Here is a 22,144-nt window from a genome sequence, read left to right as displayed (position 1 = left end):
GTGAAGTTTGGCCTTTGTACCCTAAGCGACTGACACACTATAACACTGCATATAAGACTCACAAAGACAAGGGACAACAAGGACAGACGAACACATGTAGGGGTACCAACAATATACCAAAAAGCGATTAACATTCTGGAGCTCGACTAACCTAGCCCTCATGTTGGCAGTCTCCCAATTTTGACAATATTTTTATTCAGGTGCTAGTCCGAAGCCAATCAACCTGTACTTGCCATATGGATCACACCCAAGTTTACATGATCTTGTAAAAAGGCACCATTCAAGTGAAATCATGTGAGCTCAAATTGTAGATGTTATCAAACCTTAACGCAAATAACAGCTGTTCCAGCATGCTGCAGCGGAATAGCTAAAACTCATAATATTTAGCCGAAAGGAGATAAAATTTAAAGGATCTTGGTATCTCTTGTAGATCAAGTTTTTGGCTATGACATGAATCCCTACTCACTGTGAATGTAATATAATTTACGTGTAGAAGTTTCAGGTTCATCAGTCGACAAGTTTTTGAGGAAAAAAGTGCAATGTTTTCAAGAGAGTCGCGTAAATCCGTTGTATACGCTAAAATATTTTCAGTGAAATTGTTTTACTTATTTCTCAAAAATTACAGCTCCTCAGCAATTATTTCAAAGAAATTTCTAGCAATATCACCGTTAAAGTGTCTATGTACTTTTCCCCACACACAACGCAATGTCCACAGATTCACATTAAGCTTACACAGTTTGAAGGTAATGATAGTAGAATGCTTCCCTTAAAATATTTGTTACTGAGGCGAGAAATGAGTAAAACAAAGACATAAAAATAATTTTCGTCTCAGTTTTAGCAGGTAAAAACGTATTAACCAGTTATGGTATGTAATGGTATAAAAATACAACTGGTTTATGATTTTTTACCTGCTAAAACAATTTACGTCTCACTTGGATGAAAATTATTTTGTTACTTGTTTTACTCATTTCTCAAGAGCCTGTAGCACCTCAACAAGTAATATTTGAAGGAAAGCTGTCTACCGTCATTTTCTTCAAACCCTGTTTTAAATTAATTAAAATTAATTTAAATCTGTGGAGGTTTGTGTTTTGGATCGTACAAAAAAGACAAACCCTTTTTTAAAAGAAGCTTTTAAAGAAGAAGCTTTTTTTAAGAAGCTTGTTAATTGATTACTTACCCCCCACCCATGCTCAGGCTAGCTGAGCTACCTCCTCCAGCCCCAGCCAGCACTTCGCTGCTGTTGCTGCTGGAACCACTGCTGCTGTTGCTGTTGCTGTTGCTGTTGTTGCTGCTGCTGCTGTCTCTGTAGCTGATATGAGAACTGCTGTTGCTGTTGCTGTATTTGTCGGTAAAGGGCCTCTTGCAGTTGTTGTTGCTGCTGCTGCTGTTGCTGTTGCTGTTGGTTGAGCTGCTGTTGTTGTCGTCTACGCTGCTGCTCAAACTGGGCTTGCTGATTGTTGAACTGATTGTTGGGTCTGGTGTTATCCCTAGGCCTATTCCACCTTGGCACGCGCCTGTGGCTGTTGTTGTTGTTGTTGCCATTTTCTTTCTTTGAGCTGTGGACAGAAGTAAAATGGAAATACATTTTCAAGGATTTTGGAGACATTTCTGTCATCGATGTTTAAGATGATGTGCATCTGTGTTTTTCAAATGGATCAATGTTAGTAACATTCAACAAGTACATGTATTAAGCAGAGTAATCCGCAATGGGGAACAACCATCACCTAACCTTTGTGAAAAGTTTATGGTGCATAAAACATTAACAGTGAAGTAAGCAGTAAAGTAAACAGTAAAGTAAGCCAATTAACTCCAACAAATGAATACTTTTTGAAAGGTGTTATTCACATTTGATACCACAGAAGAAACATGCACATTATAAACAAGGTGGGACATATGTCAGTAGCCAACAGGGCAAATGGAGAAGTGGTGTTAACAAGGCAATAGCAGTTATTACAAGACAGTGTATGTTGGGCTAGCGTTAAGGGCAAGCCCTGGTTAATGCATTGAAGAGATGGAATGTATAGGCTAGGTTGGTTAATCAAAATATTTGTTAGTTGAAATGGAAGAGCATAAAACATTTTGCTCCGTACAACTGTACAAAGCTTTCAATTTGTTAGTACATGTCAAAATAGATTTCAACGGTGGAAATAGGTATAAGAGATTGACTGGAGGAGACTTTTTAAGCAAGTAAAGTACAAAATGAAGTATAAAACCCCAACAAATAGAAGAGGTTGTTAACTCTTGCAATGTGTGCGCCCAAGAGGCTGTCCACCTCATACAGAACAATAATACAAAATATATATAATGTATTTACAAACAATTGTTAACAAAAATTGTTGAAAGAATGAAAGGACAATCAATAAATTATCTGAATGAAAACACCAATGGACTACATGTATTTGTAACTGGTATCTGACAAGCTGGACCCGGTTTCATGAAGTTGGGGACACTATTGGTAATTACTCAAAATAATTATTAGCATAAATCTTACTTGGTAACGAGTAATGGGGAGATGTTGATAGTATAAAACATTGTGAGAAACGGCTCCCTCTGAAGTAACACAGTTTTTAAGAAAGAAGTAATTATCCACAAGCTTGATTTCGGGACCTCACAATTAGATTTTGAGGTTTTGAAATCAAGCTCTTGAAAGCACACAACTTCGTGTGACAAGGGTGTTTTTTTCTTTCGTTATTATCTGGCAACTTTGACGACCGATTGAGCCCAAATTTTCACAGGTTTGTAACTTTATGCATATGTTGAGATACACCAAGTGAGAAGACTGGTCTTTCACAATAACCAATAGTGACTAGTGTCTTTAATACCCCCATCAGTCACACCGAACTCGTTCTAACTACGCTCTGAAAAACGTAATCTTGGTGCAAGACGTTGTTATTCACACTATCGCAATACCCAGCCACACTCCCTCCTCGCCGCGCACATTATTAGTGTCCTGCACTATAAGCCTACGATTTTGATGTGATGGGGGTATAAACACAAAATGATGAATAGAGGTCCATAAGCAATATAAGGCACCAGTAATAATACATGTCCAAGACTTTTTAGTGCAAATTTCCTTAGTGCATACAAATCTGGTTTAAAGCAGTTACTGGATACCACATACCAAAACAACACCTACATTTCATGAATGATTCCCTGCTTAGTTTGATAAGCAGATAAGTAAAAGTTTCTGATGAAAAACTCAACAGGATTGGGCTCAGTGTCAAATTTTGTGGTGCTGATGCTTTTTCCCGCTCACTCATGCCTACAAAATTGTGCGCTTCGCAGGGCACCATAAGTGCACAATTCTTTGTTAAGCTGTACCATGAAAAAGCACTCTGCACTAAGGCTAAAAATAAAAGCCTAACGCGTCAAATTTCACATACGGGCACGCACATGTCAAAATTTGATGTTAACTTGCGTGTACCGACCGTACTTCTAGTGCTGTTTGGCTCGTTGATGATGTGGTGATCGCGCAAGTGGTAGAATATTTGGCTGATAGCCTGGTATTTTGGGGTAAAAGTGACGTCATTTGTGCGGAGTGCTATTAGGCCCCGAGTTGAACAATGAACTGCAACAATACAACTTGCAAAATTACAGAATGAAGTCATGCAATAACCAAGTAGAAAAAAGGGTAAATACATTTTAAAAACCAAACATTGAATAAAACCAACAAAATATTAGGGTGATCCTATATATCTAAAGTGGGGTATGATGGTGGAAATTAAACATAAAATGGCTGCATGCCTAAGTGTATTGCCTGTTGGTTGTTGCGATTTCCCCGATGCTTGGTTGATAGGAGTTGCTGGCTGGCCTTGACTCTCTGTCTTGCATGCAGGACTGGGATCAACCTGGGGCCGAGGGGGTGGGAAAAGGATGAAAGGACCAGGAACAGGAGGGGTAGGGGGTTATAGAATAATTTGGCAAGAGAAAAAGTATAAAAAAGAACTATGAACACAAAGCATTGGATTGCCTATCTCTTCGCAAAAATTTATACTGTATCACGTTAGAGAGTTCATTTATTTGGGTTTAATTCAATAATATGGGTGATACCACCATGACTAAGGATATGAATCCAAAGAGCCAAAGAGCTGTACTGACCATGTCATAGAGATGCTAAAAAGCATAACCTAAAACTTAGTATGCTAAGCAAAAGTAAGCAGGGAACCAGTCAGAATCTGTACGTGTGACATGTACTGTTGGCAGGGAACCTTATTGGCTGGTTTGTGGTTAAGCAGCTGCTTGAAATTGGACCAGTTTGTTTTAATTTGTTTTGATTCATGTAAACTTGGTTCACAGTTGCCCCCACAGGGTCGAAATTACTACAAATTGAGCCCAGATTTAAAAAATTGCAAATTACCTGGCAAAAGTCACCACTGTTGACCCCCAGCACCCAATGCTTTATTTGGGAAACTTCCCACTTATTTTAATTACCAATAGTTTGGACTTTACAAGATCAGGGTTGGATTTCACAAAGAGTCAGGACTAGTCTTATCTCGAGTTAGGACTAGTCTTATCTCGAGTTAGGACTAGTTACTCGTCCTAAGTTAGGACTATCCATGCACAATTTGTATATCTCCTAGGACTAGACCTAGGTTAGGACTAGTCCTAACTCTTTGTGAAATCGACCCCTGTAAATGTACTGAGACTGGTCACCCGAGTCTGGTTCTATGATTCCTTTTCTTCATGGTCAATCAAACTCAAGCAAAACAGATGAACAGGAATCCGGAGGAGTGTGTTTTGTTTGTTTAGATGATCTTCGGAACTCGGCAGTCTCCCACGAGGAGATATAAACACCAAGCTGGCAACAGCCAATCTCTCTCATACAAACATTGGTTTCAACATCTAAAGTTATGAATTGCACAAATCAAAAAGTTGTGATTCAGAAACTAGACGGCAATTCTTATTGTAGTCATTGTGAAGTCAGTGGATAGCCTGGTACGATTCGAACCCACAACCTTGCGATTGCAGGTCCTGCAGCCTAACCACTGGACCACGGCGACTTAGGGTTAACCCCGAGGGACATATTGGTCAGGACAGAGGACTCAGCCTATTCCAGCCTCTCCTTCTCACCTTATCTTCATAATAAAGCTGTTCCGCTTGAAACGCCTCCTCGGTATTCTCGGGAGTGACTTCCTCTTTCTTGGCCCCTCCCTGATTCATCTCTCTCTCCATCGCATTCAGCTTCTCTTTCTTCTTCTCCTGCCTCCAGGCCAGACTCTTCACGTCACCCCGTTGCTCTTCCTCCTTGGTCTTTTCCTGGCTGCTGCCACGACTGAACTGTTTCGCGACATTCTTGAATCGGGCTGGATCGTTTCGAGGACTATTGAAGAAGTCTGGCTCGTTATCGTGGTGGTGTCGGTTTCTTTTGCGATCCTTGTACGCAGCGATGGTGTAGTTTTGCATCAGCTTTCTGAGTTCCGGGACGGCCAGCCTTTTGCTGAAGCTCGTGTCCACCGCCTCCATCTCCTTCCGTCTCTCATAAGGATGATGGCGACGAGACGCTCGAGACCCCTTCATATTAGCAGCAGATTTATACGAAGTACTCTGGATGACTTCTTTAACATTGCCATCACTTGCATCTGTTGGCTTCTTAGTCCCCACCGCCGCAGCGTTTGAGTCAGATTTTGTACTCTTCGGCTCTTTGACTTTGGGCTCCAAACCTTTCACCTGGACTGCATTGTTGTCCTTCGGATTCTTGGAAGAGGTAGATGAGGAAGCTTGTGATGATAGAAAGTCGTCTAGCGTCATATTCAGGAACTCTGTCACATTGGGAGTGGGATTGGTTTGAGGGCTACCGTCGGACAGCAATTTCTCCCCTATTTTGGTATCATCAACAACCTCAGTTTCTTGAGAACCAACAACCGGTATTTTATGGGATTCTCTGCTCTTCCTCTCATCAGTGTGGGGACCTTCAGTGGGACTTTTTTCTCCTGGAGACAGAAGGGGATATCATTTCAAATGAAAAGGTCTATTTTTTGATTGGGCGAGTTTATTTAAATTCAAGATCATCTTTTTCTCATGAAGCTTCTTTCATGAAGCTGAATTACTAACCTGTCTTTAGCGCTTTTTAGCGATTACATGACTGTGAAATTCAAGATAGCAGAAAGGGGCGATTAAAATAAACCAATGTATAATAATTTTGATCTTTTTTTCAAAATTGTTTTGACTGATTGGATCTAAAGAATAAAAACATTCTTGTGAATTTCTTGAATTTTTGTTTAAAGTCTTTTTCAGACAGGCGTGTTAAACTGAAGATGGGCTACACCCTGCAAGAGTAGTTCAGAGAAATTTTAAAGAGATGAAACATGAAAATGGAATTAAAGTCCAGATGGACAATGAAAGAAAATTGCAGAAGTGCCTCTGCTTATCTAAGAAACAAAAATAATGATAATTAAGAGACATATTTTTCATGCAATTCTAAAATGAAAAGAAAATAATTTCTACAGCAAATCACAAACACAAATTTTCAAAGGTGTGCATAGCGAAAATCTACTGCTGAATACAGGTGTGACACAGCAAAAATGTTCAGAATTAAGCTCAGAAAACCCTACTATCAATACAATACAAGTTTCTATGGTGATGTTGGCAACTCAAAGATTGTGTTCAGACAGTACACAAATGATACACAACTGTAAACAGTATAAACATTTTTGTAAAAGCTTAAAAAAAAAGCTATATTTATTTCCAATAAAAATCATGGGACAAAACTCTGTCCAAAACCAAGCTGCCACAAATTTGAGCAAACATGCCCAACACTGGCACTGTAAATATAACCAAACACAGGCAGATATCCCCCCAACACGCCTCTATCATGGTAACTTAAGAGTAATAACTTTCAATGCAAGCCTGTAGATTTTGTCGGAGCAAACCTAATCCCTCACATGAAAGATGAACCCCATCATAGTCGAACAAATGAAAATGAGACCACATGAATTGGGGATGATGCAAAACCTTAACCATCGTCATGCCACAGCTAAGAGACCGCGCCCATCTATTAGTAGAACGACGCTTCCTCTCCATTTTAGGTTGCGAAATTGCACCGACAAAACACGGACGAGGGAGGATATCAGACCACACAATCTGAGCCCCCGGGAACCGACTTCGGCTATCTTCCATGAAAATACGTATACTTTGGCGGATGCCAAACACATCTAATGGAACGAGATCGTTAGCGCCAACATGTATGATTATGAGCGCTGGGGAGGCCCAGAAACAGCCAGAGACGACAACAAACTATTGATGTCTAGAAGAAGAGCCCTGTCTTTACAATTCCAACGAACTTGTGGTGTACACTGTAGACTGGACTCAGCCTGGCGAACAATTGAATCGCCGATGATCCAAACATCTCCTGCCCAAGAACATATATGAAAATGACTCATTACAGCCCTCGTGAAATACATCTTGGTTTGGCGCAATTATAAGTTTGACCTGCATCTGAACGCCAACGGACAAAGCTCTAAAATTGGAATAAAACATGTATTGTAATAGGTTAATGACTATCCCTGGAAGGTTTGTTTCAACGACACCCAATAAACAAACTACCAAAAAATCTTGAGTCGAATCATCTAACCCTGAAATCTTATGATGTAAGCCCAACCCTGATACATAATTGGCAACTGTAGCTGGTGCTAAATGTTTGATGGCAGCCACGCAATAAATTCCAATCGCAGGTAACAAATTTGAGAAAACAGCCCTCCAACCCACTCAGTAAGCTTTAAGTGCATTTGGGGCAATTGCCCTAATGCCCCCTGGTCTTTGCCTTGGTGCCCTTCAAATTTACAATTTTCTCAAAGGGTGCCCTTTACCAAGGAGAAAATGCCTTGGTGCCCTTTCTCTTTCAAAATCGAAGGCCTATGTATGAGCAAACGCTACACCCAAAAGGCATTGCATCTCACCTGTTAATACAGGAGGAGCCGGTGCTCCGATATCGGTGTCATGGTGCAATTCAACCCCGGGGACCTGAACCACTGCATCTGAAAGCGGGACAATCGGCATTTTCATTATGGACCCCCTCGGCACGTCTTAAACACAATATTGTGCATCAGACATTGACACACGTAATTGCGTTCTAATTGCATAATCTGATAGCAGCGGGAGGATTAGATGGAACTACAGCGCTGTTATCAGAAATGGGCATTGGCATCAGTGAACAGCAAAAAGTACCAAATGCTGTGCCGAAAAAAGAGAGACACTGTTAAAACGGTCAAGAAACTTTAACATTGTATTGTGAGGCCAAGCACTATTATCACCAATATCAATACTAACATCATAAACACTAGCTCGACTACTATCACCCGTTCTCGTGATGCCATTGCAGGTTGCCAATCGTCTGACAAGAACAATTTGAAGCACACTGCCAGATTCATCCACAATCTCCCCCCATCACACTAGTCGACATGGATGCTACCCAACGTCAAATGCACAAGCAGGACGAGTTGTCTCTGCAGATGGCCCCCGACTGCAGTACCCATTAAGGCCAGTGTTTGCCATGGGTGTCACGTGTTGTCTGCTGAAGGGCTGGCGACCCTTTCCCTATGCACCTCCTCCTCGTCCAAGACCACCAGATTCTACGGTCAGAACACAGCTTTGTAGTTCCAAGATTTGTACAGGATGCCGACTCTGCCGCTTCGCTGTGGATTTTTTGGCATGGTGCACCGTTGCACCAGTCAATCCCCGAGGAGCCATCACACCCTCTAAGATCACTTCACGTGAGGACACCGCCCATAATGTGAATAGCACAGTGTAAAAGCATTTTGATCGCAAATGTGATAAAATTAATTATTGCTATCATTATTGACATATATTTTTGGAAATGAAACCAAGGATGCCTTACAAGTGAATTTGATCAATGTTGCTCTCAAGCCTGAGGAAACCTGTAAACAAGAGTGCTTGCTACTGTATATGAACCCAAAACACCAAGCTTAATTAACCCCTACTCTTTCATGATAAGTTTTCTGGGTTGTTCCCTTTAAGACAAATGCATAGCTAAAGGTGTTCTCATTTGCGATTGCTTGTTGCAAGGTAGCACCTACTTTTTGCCTGTTGCAAGCGAGCATACCCTTTTGCTTGTTGCGAGTTAGCACCTACTTTTTAGCAAACATGTGTGCTTTGTAAGTTATTCTTTTCATTGTTATTTGCGTTAACTGCAATAGCACCCTGAAATGTCCAAGCTGCTCAAGCATGCAACAAAGCTTACCAGTATCATAAACTTTAACATTTTTCCGTTTAAAATATGTCACAACGAGGTATTGTTATTAAATTGAACAACACAGGATCGCTGAACTTGTCCGGTTATTTGTTGATTGACCCCGACACTAAAACCACTGGCCTTTAGCCAGCAGCTCAGAGTCCTGTCAACTCTTAAAAAAATGACACCATTTCACTTACAAGTTGTTTCATAATCCTGAAGAATCAGGGATGATTTCCTTATGAAAGATGACTCCCAAATGAAACAAAACAAAGTGAGAAATACACAGCAGAAAGTGTACCAAGACGTAGTTAAAAAAAATATGATGACCGGAAACAACCCCCCTAAAAACACACACAAAAGGTACAGACATATTTTGACAGAAAAGAGCCTTACCTGATGCTGCCTCCTCGTCCAGTTTCATCTCGACAGAAACCCCTTCTTCACTCTCCAGGTCCCCAAAGAAGCACGCCCCATCGTTGATGATGAGTGCATCCTTTAGTGCTCTCTCCACGGCCTTATCAAGTTCCTGCTCACAGTCAACAAACAGGGAACCTGACCCTTTTGCACCCTGTCCCAATGAACTCGACGTGGTCTCCAAGTTTGTAGACTGAACTTCTTGGGATCTGTCTTCGACATGACCCGATTCCTCAGCAGATTCTTGCTTCTTGGGAGCCATTGATTTGTCTTCACCCTCCAGGACCAGGTCCTGACTGTTCTTAATCTCCCTAGAAGGTATTTTCAAAATTTGGTCTGTTTTTATGAGATCTTGGTCCTGGTCGATGGAGCCGGAGGGTGCTTCTGATTTTCCACCAGTAGACGAGCTAAACATCACTGTCTGATTGTTTTCAGTGACCTGTTAAATGTAAAGCCAAGAATCTTAAGTTAAAGCAGTCAGAATCATCCTACTTTAAATATGATAATTTCTATACCATTACAACCCGAAAATAGTTTTTTTCCTCACGCAAATTTATTATAAAACTTAACCCGTATGCCGCTGTTCCCCCCCAAAAAAATAGCTATGGCCTATGAATCTGGACGAGTCCTGGCAGCCCATTGGAGACTAATCAGGTTGGGGTGGTGGTGTCGTATGAACCCTTTCAGCCCCCAATGGCGCCTTTAGTCGACCAAGATAACACAAAGAAAGCACTCAAGCCTGAGCACAAAGGTAACTTGTTTAAAAATATACAGTATATCCATCCTAATTCAAACCTCTTTTTGTTTGAAAGAGAAATATCAGATATTTCTATTCATGGTAGAATAATATAAAGGGCTACTACAATGAAGAAACAAAGACCAAGAACTAAACATTAATTGGCCGATTTAAAATAAAATGAGAGAAAATTCAATAGGCAAGACATTTATTTATACATTTTATGCGCAAAAAGGAATAGAGTTTGTAAAATTGACCTTTGATCACAAGCTTTCTGTTGTATGAAAAGGTGTGCTTCGTGCTTGATGAGTAAAACAGTGTGTGCACTGGTGGTTGTTTATGTTAAAAGAATTTTGGTTTGGAGAGGGTAAAATACATCAACTAAGAAGCCCGGTTCATACCGAATGCATATGTGAAGACAATTTGTTGGTGACTCAATAATTGGTCCACGCCATTTCCCCAAATGTGACCGAAGGAAATTTGCTTCGCTTTTGCTTTCGCATCAATAATGAACCGAGCTTTAGAGGAAGGTCTTCAGGGGGTAACAAACCTGTCTGCCTATGGGTTCAGCCGTCACTTTCTGCCTCCTAAAGACAATCCTGACGGCAGCCTGAGCATTCCGACTGAAATGAATCTCCTGTTCACTCTCACTTCTTTCACTGTTCCTGTAATAAAAGGTTTTCAAGTTTTGAAAGTTTTAAAGCTTGCAAGTTGTTGCTTAAAGGATTTGGGTACTTTTCCAAAATGTCCATAGATTTACATTAAACTTCAGGTTTTGAAGATAATGATAGTGGAAAGCTTCCCTTCAAATATTACTTACTGAGGTGCTGTAGTGATTAATAAATGAGTCAAACAATGTCATGAAAATACGTTTGTAAATGCTAATGAGACAAAAATTATTTGCATGACATTGTTTTATTCATTTCCCGAAAACTAGAGCACCTCAGCACGTAATATTTTTTAGGGAAGCTTTATACTATCATTATCTTCGAACTTTGTAAGTTTAGTGTAAATCTGTGGACATTGTGTTTTTGTCCTACCCTTTAAAACAAGAAAGACGGTGGTCGAGTTACAGAGGTGTGCGAGGGTCTAGCGGTCAAGCACAGTCAAGTAAAGCACTGGTGTTTCAGATCAGCAGAGTGTGGGCTCAAGTCCTATGCCACATTTCATAGAGCTGTTAAAGCCAAGCATAACAAGACCCTGCCTGTTTTAAATGGCCGTTGAAAACCTAACCACAACTCTTTTATTCCCTTCATAAATAAGAGTTCATCTTACCTGGATTTGACATGCAGTATATCTGCAACACAATCCTGGAGGCTGTGACCAGACCAGTCACACTCCTTCATCCCAGCCTGGAGGTACTTCCTGGTCAGAACCATGACAGCCAACGGTTTGTTGTCCTTCTTCAACCCTGTCTCCAGCAACGCCTTCTCCTTACCCCCTCTCAGCTGGATCTCCTTGGAGCAGATGAGGAAGCAGGGTTTGGGGCTCTTTCGGTGAGAGTTGCTGACCATCAAGGCAATGTCATCCGGAACGACCTTCGCTAAGCCAACAGAACTCTCGACAGTTTCCTCCTGCAACGTGTCTGCTGGACTAGGTTTGGTTTTGACAACTTCTTGGGTTTGTGTTGGACCTGGGGCACCCTGAACTGGGGCATTCTGACTCTGGGCACCCTGGACAGTCTCCGGGGAGGGTGTTTTCTTCTTGGGTATTCGGCCGAGGCCGCTCAGGTTAACAGAATGGATGAAAGGCAGCTTGCCAGGCTTATCAGAATGACTCCCTGAACAACAAAAAGCAACCACTTAGAGATTAAAAGCACTGGACCAGTCTTCTCAATTGGTGTATCTCAACATATTCACAAAATAACAAACCTGTGAAAATTTGAACTTTGCAAAATAATGGAATAAAAAACATCCTTCTCACACAAAGTTGTGTGCTTTCAGATGCTTGATTTCGGGACCTCAAATTCTAATTCTGAGGTCTTGAAATCAAATTCAAATATTTTGGTGGAAAATTACTTCTTTCTCGAAAATTACTTTTACTTCAGAGGGAGCCGCTTCTCACAATGTTCAATACTATCAACAGCTCTCCATTGCTTGCTCCCAAGTAAGTTTTTTATGCTAACCGTTATTTTGAGTAATTACCAACAATGTCTAGTGCCTTAAAGCTTTAAAAAGAAAAAAATTGAATAACTGTATATAAAAATGAAATGTCAATTAATAAACCACAAGGGAAAGTGACTGTGTAAATTTTAATGTGATTGGGTTAAACACAAACATAATTTACTAAAACGGAATTCGAACCTGCAAACTCCTGATTTATATGCTGTTGCTCTACCAACTAATCTAGCCGTTATGTTGGCGATCTCCCTTTTTGTCAATATCTTTGTCTTTTGTGGTTTATTACTTTAAAATAAATAATGTTGATGCTATTTTGTCAAAACTGTTGGTAGGGGTGCCAGTCATAGCCTTTTAACTGCAGTCATAGCCTTTTAACTTGTTCAACTACCATGTAGCCAGTTATAAATAAAAAGTTAAACAAATACTTTTTAAAATTTATTTATACATACCTCCACTGCTGTGTCTTTTCCTAGAGCAGTGCATTTTCAGGCGTTCTTTCTCTTTATTAAGTCTCTTAATTTCGGCATCAATTTCAGAAATTGTCCGCTCTGTACTGTTGCCGCCTTTCCCACGTCGAGTAGAGGTTGCTCCCTTCTTCCCTCGGTTGAGTTTCTCACGCTCAACCTCCACGAGTTTCTTATTGAGGTAGCTCTTCATCTCGGTTGCGCTGATGATGCGATTGCTTGCACTCTTCACTCCAACATTCAGGAAGGCTTTCATCTCTGAGGCGCCATGGATTGGAGAGCCGAGTCCGCCCTCCTGGTTTGACAGTATTCTCTTGGCGGAGTTGATGTCCAACAGCAGGCCATCTTTGTTGAATTTCTCAATGAAGCTTTCCATTCCTTCAGGGTTCTGGGTCTCACTATCGTCAAGAGTTCCACCGCCGTCCGATTCAGCGTTTTTCTCTTCCTCGACGTCTTGCGTTCCGCCCGACTTGGACAGCGTCCTCGGCAAAGCAGATGCAGCTGGTACCTCTGAATCACGACTATGAGATCTTTTCTGTTTTTTGGACGCATGAGTATAGTTGTCCATGGAACCCAGTGCATCTTCAAACGCAACAAAAGATCGTTTGGAGGAACCGCTTCTGTCTTTGTTCTCACTCTCAGAATGCGCAGTTTTGACGGTGGCTGCAGTATGAATATAGTTGTCCATGGAAGCAAGTACATCTTCAAACGCAACAAAAGATCGTTTGGAGGAACCGCTTCTATTCTCAATCTCAGAATGTGCAGCTTTGACGGTGGCTTCAGGCCCTGAATTTTTCTTTCCGTCAAGAGAGGACCCGCTACGATTTCTGGTTCTACTCTTTGCCTCCAATGCTTTCTCTGCAGAGAGCATATTGAGTGGGATAGAAACTGGGAATGACGATGGGGTATCTTTGGAGCCCTCGATCTCCTCCGCTGACGCCTTTTCATTGGTCGGCTGATTTGGATCGTTCAAAACCTTCTCAATCACAGCTTTGAGCGTTTCGATGGACACATTAACTTTTTTGGAGAGAGCTGGAATGACTGTCGAGTCTGCCGCCAGTCTGGTCGACAAGGTTGGGGTCTGCAATAGAGAAGGATTCTCGCTCATCTCAGGAGTTGTAGGCACGGTCTGTCTTCCCAATTCCTTTATTAAAATAAAACAGAGGTTTAGTTTTAAGAACATACAACATCCGAGATAGACAATCCTCATCATGAAAGATTCAAATTTCGCTTTTTTCTTCTTAAGAACTGTGACGTGCCTACATGGTTTGAAAATGTGCAAAATAAGAAATAACTATTTCGTACACAACTATGCACAGAGGTAGTGAGCAATGGTACATAACTTTTGAAGCTCAAACGAATTTAAAGATATTTATTTGATGTTTATCAGAAGTCAATATGTGAACAACAAGTTTTGTTGTTGAACATTTTGGTACACAGTGAAGTAATATTATCAGACCATCAGACTTGTCCATCCAGTCATGACTTTACTGGCTTAATGCTAGGAGGTTCGAGACAATGTTAACTTTGCTCACCCGCTCCGTTTCTGGCGCCTGATCAGATAGATCTCTTCCTCGCTCCTCCAACCCGATGTACCCCAAGCTCTTCTTTCCACTGCCTTCAAGACTCTGCTCTTGTCCCTGGTGCTCCTCGCCCGCCTGAGGATGTGACTCAAGCTGCCTCTTCTCCACACCGAGACGCGGATGAGAGCCAAGAGGCTGTCTCTCTGCTCTCTCTCCCTCGGCCTGAGGTTGATTAAGACGATCACGCTCCTGACGCAGGGCGGCCAGGATGTCTTGAAGCTTCGTCACCTTGGTGTTGTAGAGCTGCTCCAGGCCCTGATCCCCGACCGTGTTTTCCTTGAGCTGGCGGAGTACCTTCATCTCTTCTTTCAGCTTCTTGATTTCCTGTTGTTTGTCTAAGATGCTTCCGAGCTCCATGTTACTAGAGCGGGAGACCTTTGGAGGTTCTGTTTGGACTCCGGAAATATCTGCAACATAAGTTAAGTTATGATTACCACTGATTCAGATATTCCTTTACTACTCTTTGTAGGGTGACCCCTCTTCTGCCGCATCCCAGGTTGTGTCAAAAACTTGGGTTTGATCTTCAGCTATACTGATGGTCTAATGTTTTCTGACCCCGAAGTTGAGGGAGCCAAAGTTAGGGCTAAATAGCTGAGTTGATAGAGCGCTGTAATATTTTTTAGCAAATGAGTGCATCACAAAACTGAACTTGACCTTGAAGCTCTTCTTTAAAGCTATTTTGGGTGATGTACAATTTGATGTACTGAAAGAAAACATTATACATGAGGTGGAGTGTTGAAATAAGATAACTAATTAATCTTGATGTTTCACTAACCTGCTCTTCTTTGGTAGTCATTTGTCCCGAATGGGGTCAGATAATGTGAGTGTGGGTGGCCATTAGCGAGGCGAGGGTCTCTCATCGCTGATCTTGGGCTAATGGCCTCGTCCCTTAGAGGGGTTCCGGGGTCCCCTTGAGGAGTTGTAGGTCCCACACGAGGGGTTCCAGGTACCCCTCGGGGAGTTCCAGGGTCCCCTCTGGGAATTCTAGGGTCCACGCGAGGAGTTCCAGGGCCCACGAGAGGAGTTCCAAGGACCCCTTGTGGGGTTCCAGGGCCCACGCGAGGAGTCCCAGGGACCACTTGTGGGAACCCAGGGCCCACGCGAGGAGTTCCAGGTATCCCTCGAGGAGTCACCTCAATGTGATGACTGTACATAGGATGAACTTTTTCTTTTGGTGCGGCCTCCTTGAACGACGACGAGTACATTGGGTGAGGGGAAACTTGAGGCATTTTTTCCTTCGGGGTCCCCGCTAAGGTTCCAGGGGTTGTACGATCCAACTCTGGCTGCGGGGTGTACATTGGGTGCGATGCAGCTTTTGGGGTACCCTCCTTGGGTGTAAGAGTTAAGGTTTCGGCAGTCTTGTGAAGCTTCTGGGGAGTATGCATCGGGTGGGGTGCACCTTTCAACGGTGGCGTCTCAGACACATTATACATGGGGTGGAAGGATGCTTCCGGATTGACGTCAGATTTCAGCTCCAAGCCGGTTGATGGACTACCGTACATGGGATGTACGCTATGAACACTTGCAGTCAATTGGCTTGTAGCTGGTACAGGTGTTTTCTTAGGTGGTTGCACACTGACGTCGGCGAGGTCTTGTTTCGGCTTATACGTCGAGACCAGGTCCTTCTTGGCTGTAATCCCATGTTTGTAATCAATAACCGTGACATTCTGAGGCTCCGCAGTCAAGCTGCTGGGCAGAGTCATAGAAGCTGAAAGGCTCGCCGATACCTCCGGCTGTGGTTGCAGGGGCGAAATCTCAGTAGACTCTCGCCGTTTGAGGTCATGGGTCTGTCTTGTGAACATGGATAGGAGGCCGATGCGAAGCATCAGCTGTTTATTGCTGCTCTTCTCCAGGAGTTGGTTTTCTGAGATTGGTCTTTGTATCTTTGAGCCAGGAGGCATGCAGATGCCCTTCTCTGTAAAGGATACAAACAAACCAGTCAGTCATGTTAATACTTCTCCATGGAAAAAAAAATAATATTAACAAAATCTAATCAGCGGCAGTAGAGTAGTTTTAGGATTACCGAAAAATGTACTCTGCGGCAGTAGACAATATGGCAAGACAAGCTCTCCACAGAACATAATTTATCCAGCAATTAGATTAACATGGTGTTACCACAACCCAAATATATAAAATAAAATTATAATACTTATATACTAAGCACCTCGAGTACCTTGTTGGTAGATACGTTAAGACTTCGTTATTGTTATTATTATTATTATTATTAGTATTATTATAATATATTAACAGATCAAATGACACAGATTTGAATGATACATCTTTGGAGCGGTTCAATCAAAAATAAATGTAGGTATATACAATAAAACTAACTTGTGAAAACTTTGTTTCAAACTGTGGTGCCATTTTTGAGATATCACTGAAATCAGGAGCGGTTATGTCAGCCCAGGAAGAATAATCCATAATAGGAATACACAATATGAGAAACGTTTCATGCATGAAACATTCCTCAGGGTTACATTGTCGAGTCCCTTTATCTAAAACTGCACTCCTTGGAAGGGAATCATTTCTCAACATTATCGACAGCTGCAGTGCTCCGTATCGCAATTTTTACCTGTGATGTGACCAATCATGGGCAGGTGGGATGTGAAGAGAACGTGCAGAGTGTCCGGGTAATCCACTTTGGTCAAGCCAAGCTTTTGGGACAGCGGGGAGGTGGGTAGAACGAACACCATGACGCCACCCCCAAGATTGCACTTCAAGACCTACGAGAGAGTCAAGCAATAATAATTAGTCCACCAGACCCAAGCGCTTGTGCTGTCAGCAACAGAGTGTGCGTTCAATACTCGGTCATGATACTTGTGTCCTTGATTAGCAAGGAATTTGACCATAACTGTACAAAAGTCGGACAGTGGTGCATTCTGCTCTACCAGCCAGGCTCCAAGTGGATGATGCCCATGCCTACATGCTAAGAGGCTGCAAAGGGGGATAACCCTGGTGTCAGACCCAGTGGTAGGTCGCAACATGCCCCTGGTGACAGTTAATTTGGTTCAATGGACCAAATCAAACAAGCCCTCACCTTGAAGTTGCCAGCTGGCGTTGTGATTTCATGAACAAAAATTCTTCAATTAATAAATACCTCAGAGAGTTTAAGCGGGTCTGCGAGAGGCGATCTCGTTGCCTGTTTTCAAAAGCCTCCTCAAGACATTTCTGTTTCCCCACCCATCCTAGTTTGTTTGTTTTTCTTTTGTCATAGTCTCATGTAAAGCGCTCTGTTCTCCGTAGGGCGCTTTATAAATGCTTCGTACTATTATTATTATCATTATTATTAGTCGAAGACTGGTCATGTGGGGGTGTATTAAATGTAATATCTAATAAAGACTGGCTCTGTAAACTATCAAATAAATGATCCCTAAATAAAAACGTCTGGAATCAGATCAAAGTCTGAAATTTATGAATACAGACGGTCAGATATTACTTTTTGTTAGGATAATGAATAGGGTAGATGGCCTTAGCTTTCGATCCAATCCGGACCTTCTTCAGAGGCATAAAACAAGTACAAACATATCCATTTATAGAAAAAGAGAGGGGGAAAGGGATTAAGGAAAGGATCCAGAAAGAAGCGGGAAAATAACAGCCAATCAAAGTTTCTATTTCAGAAACAATATTGGTGGCTATGAACCAATAGGAGTGAAGTGGCGAGGACAAAGGATGTTTAGAATGAAAGGAAGGGTTACTGGACCATATCCTTTTTGTTATGATAGATACATACCACTTGTTCACGTGTCAAGAAATGTAAGAGATGCTCAAATCTCTTGTGGGATTCCTTGATCTGTTGTAGCTCACAGTAAACGACGTACTTGTTTCTCCGACAGACTATCAGAAATAAAAGTACAGTTAACAGTCAGATTCTAAAGTGCTTATGCATATCATGATAAACAACTGTAAGCTAGATTACATCATTCGTTGAAGGACATGTAATTTTTTTTCCCCATCAGTATTTGGTGCTGTATACTGATTGAGAACTAATTGTCAGGTGATAATTTTGTGTGTAAACATGGTAAATATGCATACCCAGGAGGTGGCACATTCACACAGAAGCCAAAAATACACAATTTGAGAAGTTTGGGGTGGGGGTGTCTTCAGATGCTGTTTTCTCTAGGGGGAAGAGTAAGTGCTGGTATGAACTTTAAAGTGGTGTGAAGTGGCTGAGCGTAATTCAAGCACTCTGGCTCTAGCTCTGGTGTGTCTGATCCTCAGAGTGTGGGTTTCGAGTCCAGGTCGTAACACTTGTGTCCTTGAGCAAGATATGATTGCTTTGCCCTTAAGATGGGACTATAAGCCCAAGGTCCCTGTACTGGAATTGGCAGTGAATGTAAAAGAACCAAGAACACTTATTGTTGAAGAGTAGGGGTTAACTCCGATGTTTCTGGTTCACATAGCAAGCACCCTTGCCTATAGGTTTCTTCATGCTTGTGAGCTAGTCATTAAGTTCACTTGTGAGGCATCCTTGGTTTCATTACCAGATATATAAAACACAAGACAAGTCAGTGAGCTCTCAATCTTATCTATAATATTGGCCTACACTTTGTCTTAAAGAACAGCTTAATCTTTAAACCAACCTTCCCTGATGTCAGAGGTCAGAGGTATTCCACTGGCAAAGATCCCAGATGGGAAATAGCTCAGCATCTTGGCAAAGGAGATCTTGTTCTTGAAGTTTAAAGACGAAGGGCTGCGGAGAAGACAGACAAATACAATTATTTCAACATCGATAAGTAAAAGGGCTAAGCTAATAGACGACTGTCTTATTTCATAACTGGTTTTCAAAATCTTCTGAATGAACGTTTGTGTCACAATGGTACAATTGTTTTGATAGCTGGGCGAGTCAGAAGGGATTCATGTGAAGATCGCAGATTTCTAGCTGTTTTATACTCCTGAACTAGCTTTGAAGATAAACAGGGGCAATGTAATGGATACACCACTAAATGAGAACAACTTTAAAATCTATTCTAGCCCATATTGGCAGCCAATGTAAATCATTTAGAATGGGTGTTAGAATTCTAAAGTTTAACTTCTGGTGACAAGTCTAGCAGCGGAATTTTTGTACACGCTGCAATCTAACAGTTTGAGTTGTCTTTAAAGTAGACTGTTGCAGGTATCTATGACCAGAGAATGAACCAATGTCTCGGTAGATTTCATATCCAGATAATGTCTGATGGAGTCATTTCTATGAAGAGCAGGGTCCAATTTCATGGCTTTGCTTACCGGCGAATTCTGCGGTGGCAATCACCATTTTCCGCTTACGTGCAAGCGCCGAATTTCTGTGCTAGCCTTGTAGGCGTAGATTGCCCAGTAACATGGAGTATGCATGCGCAGACGCCAAAATTCCCCGCTAACTCGTAAAATACGCTTGCCGTGAGCACTGAATTCTCTGCTTCCGTAACCGCCGATTTTTGCTTACGGTAAGCAGAGCCATGAAATTGGGCCCAGATGAGGCGGCAGAACAAACATTGCCGAAATGCTCTTTGCTATTTACTTACAGTGTATGAGGAAGCACAGGGGATGTGTAAGACACCATCTTGCCAATACAGAGTGGTTCTTCCTTAGCAGTCAGCACACCCTTCCAGACCACAAAGTGCCGCTCTCTCAAGACGTTGTATTTACATTCTTAAAGACAAAAGACAAAGTAAATAAATCAAACTGTTTGAGACAGTAGGAAGCAAAATGATGCTATGTGGTCGCAGATTTACAGAAATCAAAAAAATGATTCATGCATGGGTTTTTTCTAAATTTAAATATTTACTACAAAGGGAATCCTTTCTCAGAATAAACTTTTTAAACTTGAAACAATCATGGTCGTTCACCAGTTTTGCTATTCATATTGGTGGAGAGCGCGTCACGTGGGTGTGTATAAACCTTTGTTTATGACCAGTAAAAAGTGTTGAAACATGGGCGTGACACGCGAGCTTGCACCTGTTCTTATAAGACAGTTTATTCACTCTTATTGGTCGAGAGCAACAGCTGATACAGTTGTGCCACATCACATGATACGCGCACAGCATTCCCTTATAAGGAGTTGTTTACGGAGGCGGAGGGCTTTACCAATTCTTAGCTGGAGGGGTGTTGTGTTGAAAGAAATCATTGAACAATTATAACTTTTGCATTTAATTTACTTTTTGACAAAAAGTGTTGATGTTTTTTTACCGAAAAGGTATTTATGAATGGGAATCAAAGTGTGTTGAATCGGTTTTCAACTAGTGGTTTAAACCCGCCGAGGTCTGGTTCTTGATAATTTACCCCGACTTTGTCTCGGTAAAATTATCAAGAACCAGGCCTCGTTGAGTTTAAACCACTAGTTGAAAACCTCTTCACCAAACAAACCGCAAACCAAATATATATTGATACCTCACCATGCAATGTCTCAAATCCTATATCATTCGCCTAAGGAGTTCGCCCTACATAATTTGGTCTCAGAATTCATCACTGCAATAACCTATCTTTCTGAAAATTTGTATATACTCAGCGCCTTGAGTACCTTGTTTGGTAGATACACGCACTATATAAGACTGCAATATTTTTATAACCCCTAGTCACTGGGCCTTAAATTATTCCTTAAACCATCTCAGCTCTTGGCTCTCTGGGGAGTACACAGCCTGTGCTGTCAAAAATGTAGCGCACTAAGCTAATCAATCACAAGAACCATCTTTGTCCCCGCAGGTACCCATTTACATCATCTAAACAAACAAAACGAAACAACGCTAGAGTACTCACTTGGTGCCGTCACTGTCTTGTGTGGTGCAGCAGCGTGGGTGTCACCTTGAGTTGTGCTAGATTGAGCAGGGGTGTTGACGGGAAGTGCTTGTGGGAGCGTGCTGTGATGGGGTGCCTGGGGTGAGCTCTGGGCCACTGGGTTTCTGCGTGACAATCGTCGGGGTACGTGCAGAAGAGCAAAACGAAGGAAAAACTGTCAGAAATTTTGAACTAATTTTTAAGTCATTCTTTAAAGCCATTATACACTTTCGGAACAGAAAAAAAGATTTACAAATAATTTACAGGGTTTACAGAAGGTAATGGTGAAAGACTTCTCTTGAAATATTATTCTATGAAATGCTTTAATTTTTGAGAAAACATTGAAAAAATATCAATTCTCGATAGCGAGAATTACGGATTTATTTTTAACACATGTCATGACACGGCGAAACATGCGGAAACAAGAGTGGGTTTTCCCGTTATTTTCTCCCGACTCCAGTGACCGATTGAGCCTAAATTTTCACAGGTTTGGTATTTTATATATAAGTTGTGATACACGAAGTGTGGGCCTTTGGACAATACTGTTCAGTGTCCAAATGGCTTTGAGCCTGGACAAAACAAACTTCCTTTTCATCTGACAAAGTAAATCCTTTAAATCCTTATTTATTAGTTTACTAGTAACGCAATATTTTCCTATTATCCACACAACGTATATCTTCAAATTTGACTTGATAAATATTTTGTTTTGCACCCGAGTTGGAATTCAATTTTGGTAAAATCACAAATGTTACTTTTACCAGCTTGTTTATTTTATCATTCATATTATTTGTGTGTTTTTTTTTGGTTTTTTTCAGCCCAAGTTTTCAAATTTTGTATGTCTCTCCAACCCCCCTTTTTCTAAATACTTTTTTTCCCAATATTCTTAAATA

At 41.5% G+C, this 22,144-nt stretch overlaps 1 protein-coding gene across 1 annotated transcript in view; it reads right to left on the bottom strand.

The window, feature by feature from the left end:
* LOC117305233 overlaps positions 1–22,144 on the bottom strand; it is a 60,328-nt gene that overhangs the window by 18,455 nt on the left and 19,729 nt on the right. Inside the window, exons 8-21 of the mRNA XM_033790057.1 lie at positions 21,237–21,379; positions 20,006–20,132; positions 19,088–19,197; positions 18,238–18,341; positions 17,080–17,230; positions 15,283–16,422; positions 14,460–14,914; positions 12,910–14,068; positions 11,616–12,120; positions 10,891–11,005; positions 9,584–10,043; positions 5,071–5,930; positions 3,758–3,848; positions 1,178–1,556 (exon numbers count right to left, since the gene is read on the bottom strand). Of these exons, the coding sequence (XP_033645948.1) occupies positions 1,178–1,556; positions 3,758–3,848; positions 5,071–5,930; positions 9,584–10,043; positions 10,891–11,005; positions 11,616–12,120; positions 12,910–14,068; positions 14,460–14,914; positions 15,283–16,422; positions 17,080–17,230; positions 18,238–18,341; positions 19,088–19,197; positions 20,006–20,132; positions 21,237–21,379 (5,799 nt within the window). The remainder of the gene's footprint in view (positions 1–1,177; positions 1,557–3,757; positions 3,849–5,070; positions 5,931–9,583; positions 10,044–10,890; positions 11,006–11,615; positions 12,121–12,909; positions 14,069–14,459; positions 14,915–15,282; positions 16,423–17,079; positions 17,231–18,237; positions 18,342–19,087; positions 19,198–20,005; positions 20,133–21,236; positions 21,380–22,144) is intronic.

This window comes from Asterias rubens, chromosome 2, assembly GCF_902459465.1.
Source record: "Asterias rubens chromosome 2, eAstRub1.3, whole genome shotgun sequence".
NCBI lineage: Eukaryota > Metazoa > Echinodermata > Asteroidea > Forcipulatida > Asteriidae > Asterias > Asterias rubens.
The sequence above is the reverse complement of the archived record's forward strand: the minus strand, read 5'-3'. Positions and strand labels throughout refer to the sequence as shown.